The sequence below is a fragment of the Mus caroli genome, chromosome 7, assembly GCF_900094665.2.
Source record: "Mus caroli chromosome 7, CAROLI_EIJ_v1.1, whole genome shotgun sequence".
In the NCBI taxonomy this organism is placed as follows: domain Eukaryota; kingdom Metazoa; phylum Chordata; class Mammalia; order Rodentia; family Muridae; genus Mus; species Mus caroli.
In genome coordinates this window covers 27,470,628-27,476,894 of record NC_034576.1, presented here as the reverse complement: position 1 = coordinate 27,476,894, position 6,267 = coordinate 27,470,628, and the positions used below count along the sequence as shown (strand labels likewise).

General features: G+C 49.8%; 1 protein-coding gene across 1 annotated transcript; it reads right to left on the bottom strand.

Moving 5' to 3' along the window:
• Positions 1-1,141: 1,141 nt before the first annotated feature.
• Positions 1,142-1,839, bottom strand: Eid2b (EP300 interacting inhibitor of differentiation 2B). Its single transcript, XM_021169081.2, has one exon. The coding sequence runs from the start codon at positions 1,788-1,790 to the stop codon at positions 1,335-1,337; it is 456 nt and encodes a 151-aa protein (XP_021024740.1). The 5' UTR covers positions 1,791-1,839; the 3' UTR covers positions 1,142-1,334.
• Positions 1,840-6,267: the final 4,428 nt, after the last annotated feature.

Below are 6,267 nucleotides of genomic sequence, written 5' to 3'. Positions count from 1 at the left end.
GATTTGAACTCTGGACCTTCGGAAGAGCAGTCGGGTGCTCTTACCCACTGAGCCATCTCACCAGCCCCCACATAAATCTTTAAAACAACCAAAAGGAAACACTTTCAAACAACCCAGATATCCAGAAGACAACTAGTTCATTAAATATGTTGATACAGACTTAAATAGTAGTCATTAAAAAAAAATATAGAATTACCTCCACAATAACCGAACATATCAAACCTCAGATGCTGATATAAGTACTATGTAGATTTTTTCACATTGCGTGTGCACCAGTGGTGCTCGGAGGAAATGGGTGTGGATTCTTCCACCTCTTGGGTCCAGGGATCAATTTCAGTAATAAGGCTTAGCAGCAGACACCTTTAACCACTGAGCCAAAACCCTACCCTACCTTGATTCAGGGCAAGAAGGCTTGGGGTCCATCCTCAGCACCCAGGATTGGGGGATAACTAGACTGGTACCAGCTCATATATGCCTTATAAAACTGTTTGAAAACCCTACAGAAAACACAAATCTGTATGGATACCTATTTTCAATTTGGCAGATAAGTTTAACTTCCCAGAGTATCTTTTGCGTAATTTGAGTCTTGTGCCTACATCATTTAAATAATCACTCATCTATTTTCCGCATGGTTGCAATTACACAAGGTCTGGAAAAATATTCATCTCACAACACATAGATCATTTTCCCTATCTGAATATTTACAACTCGTCTACAGAACATCAAACACAAGAAGTAACGATACATGGATCTTGTCAGCCGACGATGGGACGACCCTCAATTCTGAAATGTCCAAGTGGTTTACAGCTCTTTTCTTACTCCAGTAAAACCCGGGAGCAAAGGAATCTAACAAGCACACCCCCTGGTTTCTTCCCGCATCTCCGTTGATTTCTATGGTCTTTTTCATTGATCTTTCTTAGACTTCATCTTTGCAAAACCATCGTCCTTGGCAGTGAAGCAACCATGATTTTCAACCAGTGCAGGGGAGGGAAAGATTGCTGACAGTCACAAGGTGCAAGTCCGAAGAGTCCTCTTCGCTTGTCAGCCTCAAGTGCCCTTCTCTTTCCCGGCCAGCTTCATTCCACCCTGCCCACGGCTGGATTCTGGCTTGGATTCCCCACCTCATGACATTTGCCCAGACATCTGCCTTTGCCCTTGATTCTAAGAGTCACCTGACTTCCTGGCCACCAATCTTTTATTTTTATTTTTTTTATTTTTAAAAGACAGTCTCCTGTAGCCCAGGCTGGCCTCCAACTCGCTACATGGCGGAGGATGACCTTGAAGTCCCGGTCCTCCGGCCCCCTTCCTCGGAGGTTATAGGTGAAGGCCACCCCTCAGTCGGCGGTGGGGCCGCGGGCGTCGGAGGCCGTGAGCGCCAGCATGAAGGCGCGGGCGTGCGAGTCCATCTGCGGGGGGTTGGCGTCGAAGGCCGCCTCCCTGGCCCTGCAGCCCTCCACGAACACCCGGCGGCGCTCCTCGATGTCGTGGAGCAGCCTGGTGGGGATCAGGGGGTTGGTGTGCAGATAGTGTTCGAACATCCGCTGCTCGTACAGCTCTAGGAGGAGGAGCGGCGCGTGGACGTGCGGGATCGCCATCAGGCCCGCCACGCCGGGGAACTGCCCGGGAGCCAGGCCCGGGGCCGGCGCCATGGGCTGGGAGGCTGTGGCCAGCGGGTCTTCCTGGGCTTCGGGGACCGGACTGCCTCCGCCCAGTCCCGCCTGCAGGACGTCGCCGACGCCGTTCATGGGGCTCAGGTCCGGGATCCTGCTCTCTCCGGGAAGCTCGGACATTGCCACCGATGAATCCTCAGAAGCACCGGCTCCGGCGGCAGCGTGAAGATGTGCGCATGCGCGGGCCTCGGCGCCCTGGAAAACAAAAGTGCTTGCGTAAGGACGGCTGCCCGGACCTCTATCGCCCTCTAGGGGTGCCATGTGCCTTTACCGCCACGGCCGCCTCCAGTTCTGAACCCAGCAGGGGCTGCATCACATACTTTACTTTATTATTATTATTATTATTATTATTATTATTATTATTATTATTATTATTATTTTATTGCCTTGTTTGAGGCAGCGTCCATGTACATTTAGCTGGCCTGGAACTCAGATCTGCCTGCTTCTGCCTCCAGAAAACTGGAATTATCGGTGGTGGCGGCGCACGGCGCACGGCGCACGACTTTAATACCAGCACTCCAGAGTCAGAAGCAGGTGGATCTCTGGAGCCAGATCCAGGACAGAGAAACCCCGTCTCAACAAACAAACAAACAAACAAACACATATATGGGTGTTTTGTTACATATCTGTATATGTAAGCTATATGTGTGTCTGGATCCTAAGAAAATCTGAAGACGGTATCTGATCAGACGGTTTGGTAACTAGAGTTCCAGGGTGTTTGTGAACTGGGCTAGAGATAGCTCAGTGGCTGAGAACTTGCCTAGGGTGTAAGGTCTTGGGTTTGATCCCTATCTGAGAGACAGAGAAGAGAGAGGGGAGGGGGAAGGAAAGGTGGGGAGGGAGGAAGCAAGTAGTTTTGAGCTACCACACAGGTGCTGGGAACTGAACCTGGGTTGTCTGCAAGAAAAAGTGCTTTTAATCTCCGGGCTGTTTTTTAGTGTGTCTGTGTAAGTCGGAACCATGCAGCTGTGGAGGTCAAGGTCAACGTTGTGGCCTTCTCTCCTTCCAACCTTATTGAACTCAAGTTGCTAGTCAGTTGTGCTCTAGTCTGGCTTCTGTGTCACATTTAGCTATGTGTGTGCAGACACGTTCGAGCCACGGCAGGTGTATGGAGATCAGAAGATAACGTTTAGGAGTCAGTTCCATCCTACCATGTGGATCCAAACTCAGGTTGTCAGGTTTGGCAAGTGAACGCCTCTACCTAGTGATCCATCTTGCTGGCATATTTTCTTCATTTTTGCTCGTTACGGTTGGTGTAGCCATTTCTCTCGGCACTTCCACGCCTCTTTCCCCCACGCAGTGGCAGCACTTCCCTTACTTGTGTGTAATACACTGTTGAATCTCTCCTAGGGTGGCCACTGCCTGTCGATAATCTCAGAAAACAAGAGAGCTACCCGTGGTGGAGCACAGCTGCAATCCCAGTCTTTGGGAGGTGGAGGCAGGAAGATGAGATTATGTTCATCCTGGGCTACTTGGCAAGTTCTAGGCCGGCCTGGGCTAATGTGAAAAGTGTGCTAAGAGTCTGAAATGCAGCTGTATCTCCGTCACCTAATCAACTCTGCACCTGCCTTCTCGTGCCTTTGAGGAATCCAGAGGCTACATGTCTCCAACCTGTCATTGCTGTCCCCAACACTAGCATCTGGAGCGGTAGCAGCTCAAGCCTGGAACCCCAGCTACCTAGGTGTCCAATGCCAAAAGACAAAGTTCAAGGATAGCCTGGGCTACAGACTTCAAGGACAGTCTAGGCAATGAAGACCATGACTCAAAGTAAAAATATGCCTAGGGTTAGAGGGCCAGCGAGATGCTCAGCAGGTAACGGTGCTGAGGATGTCTTCAGTTGCATCCCCTGGACCCACAGAGTGGGAGGAAGGCCAACTCCTGCAAGCTGTCTTCTGACACTATGTATATACTGTGGGAGATGCACACGTACTGCCTGGGAGTGTAGCTCAGTGGTGCTGCTCTGGGCTCAATCAGCACTTGAGGCTGAGGCAGGAGGAGCTCTGTGAGTTCAAGGCCATCCTGGTCTACATAGAGTTCCAGTCCATCTAGGGATACACGTAGTGAGACCCTGTCATACACACAAAAAAGCTTGTTAGTAAATTTGAAAAGAGCTGGGTGTGGTGGTGCACACCTTTAATCCCAGCACTCGGGAGGCAGAGGCAGGCGGATTTCTGAGTTCGAGGCCAGCCTGGTCTACAAAGTGAGTTCCAGGACAGCCAGGGCTATACAGAGAAACCCTGTCTCAAAAAAAAAAAAAAAAAAAAAGTAAATTTGAAAAGAATATAAAGACCATGCTGTGTTAGTCTCAACATGATTCCATAATTCGCCATGGTGCATCTGACATAACCTAGGATCGCATCTGTAGATTCTCGGTTTTGAAGCAGGGTCTTGCTACACAGCACAAGTTGGCCTCCAGGTTAGCATCTTCCTGCTGCTGCCTCCTTTGTGCTGGGATTACAGGTTGTACCATGTCTGTTATGTTCATAACCTGAGGAGGCCTTTGACAAAATTCAACAGACTTCCCTTTAAAAATGTGTTATTTTTATTTATATGTGTGTGCTTATGTATTTTTGTGTTTGTGAATGTGTATGTACACGTGTGTGGGTGTCTAACTCAGGGTTAGTATTCCTGCACAAAGCATCATGACCAAGGGGCAAGTTGGGGAGGAAAGGGTTAATTCAGCTTAGACTTCCACATTGCTGTTCATCACCAAAGGAAGCCAGGACTGGAACTCACACAGGGCAGGAACCTGGAGGCAGGAGCTGATGCAGAGGCCATGGAGGGATGCTCTTTACTGGCTTGCTTCTCCTGGCTTGCTCAGCCTGCTCTCTTATAGAACCCAGGACCACCAGCCCAGAGATGGCACCACCCACAATGGGCCCTCCCACCCTTGATCACTAATTGAGAAAATGCCTTACAGTTGGATCTCATGGAGGCATTTCCTCAAGGGAGGCTCCTTTCTCTGTGATAACTCCAGCTGTGTCAAGTTGACACAAAACCCAGCCAGTATAGTGGGTGACCTTGGCACCCAGAAAAGAGGACTGGATCCACTGGAGTGGGAGTTGTGGGGTGGCTGTGAGCTGCCCAACACGGGTGCTGGGATCCAAATCCTGGTTCTCACCATTGAGCAGCAAGCGCTCCTACAGCTGAGCCATCTCTCCAGCCCCAACAACCATTCCTTTTCTCGTTAGCTCATGTGTGTGAGTGCTCTGCCTGCGTGGCTGATGCCTGTGCAGGCCAGAATAGGAGATCAGATCCCTCCCCTAGAACTGGGATTGCAGATGTTTGTGTTTGTGAGCTGCTCACATGTAATTGCTAGGAAATGAACATGGGTCCTCTGTAAGAGCAACAGTGCTCTTAATTATTGAGCCATCTCTCCAGAGACTATGGATAGATGGCTATGGAAATCATTTTCACAAGTCATGGTCACTCACCACATTAAACAGAATGCAGTGGCCAAGGAGCCAATAAACAGAAGTCAGAGCGGGGCTGGAGAGATGGCTCAGTGGTTAAGAACACTGGCTGCTCTTCCAGGGGACTTGGGTTCAATTCCCAGCACCCACATGGCAGTTCAGAAGTGTCTGTAATTCCAGTTCCAGGGGATCTCACACAAAAATACATACAGGCTGGGCTGGTGAGATGGCTCAGCGGGTAAGAGCACTGAATGCTCTTCCAAAGGTCCTGAGTTCAAATCCCAGCAACCACATGGTGGCTCACAACCATCTGTAGTGAGATCTGATGCCATCTGGAGTGTCTGAAGACAGCGACAGTGTACTTATATAATAATAATAATAATACATACATACATACATACATACATACAGCAAAATGTCAATGCACATGGAAAAAAAAAAGTCAGAGGGTCAGAGAGATGGCTCAGGGTGAGAGCCCTTGCCGTATGCCCTGGTGTTTTCTGTTGCTGTTATAAAACACTGACCAAAACAATTGTGGGGAATTCATTTCAGCTTATAACTCTAAGGTCACGCACAGTCCATCCCTGAGGGAAGCCCAGGCAGAACTGAGGCAGAGACCACAGAGGAACGCTGCTTACTGGCTTCCTCTCCTGGCTTGTCCAACCACTCTTCCTACAGATGGCACTGCCCACAGTGGGCTACATCAATTGGCAATGAAGAAATGCCTCAGAGACTTACCCAAAGGCCAAAGTGCTAAAGGTAATTTCTCACCTGACGGCCCTTTCCTCAGGTAAGTCAAACTGACCACCAAGACTGGCCATCAGACTGTCACCCATGAGGGCCATCAGACTGTCACCCATGAGGGCCATCAGACTGTCACCCATGAGGGCCATCAGACTGACACCCATGAGGGCCATCAGACTGTGCATCCATGAGGGCCATCGGACTGTCACCCAGGGCTACACAGAGAAAAAAACCAAAACCAAAACAACAACTACAACAAAAATCTGGACAGTCATGAGAGGAAAAGGAACTAGATTTTTGTGGTGTGTGTTGGGGGTGGGATCAGACCCAAGAGACTTGTACATTCTAGGCAGGGGCTCTACCACTGAGCCACGCCCCCAGCCCCTCACTGGGGGATTCTAGGCAGGGGCTCCACCACTGAGCCACGCCCCCAGCCCCTC

Coding starts and splice junctions, on each gene's coding strand:
- Eid2b (XM_021169081.2), bottom strand. CDS start 1,790: ATGTCCGAGCTTCCCGGAGAGAGCAGGATCCCGGACCTGAGCCCCATG.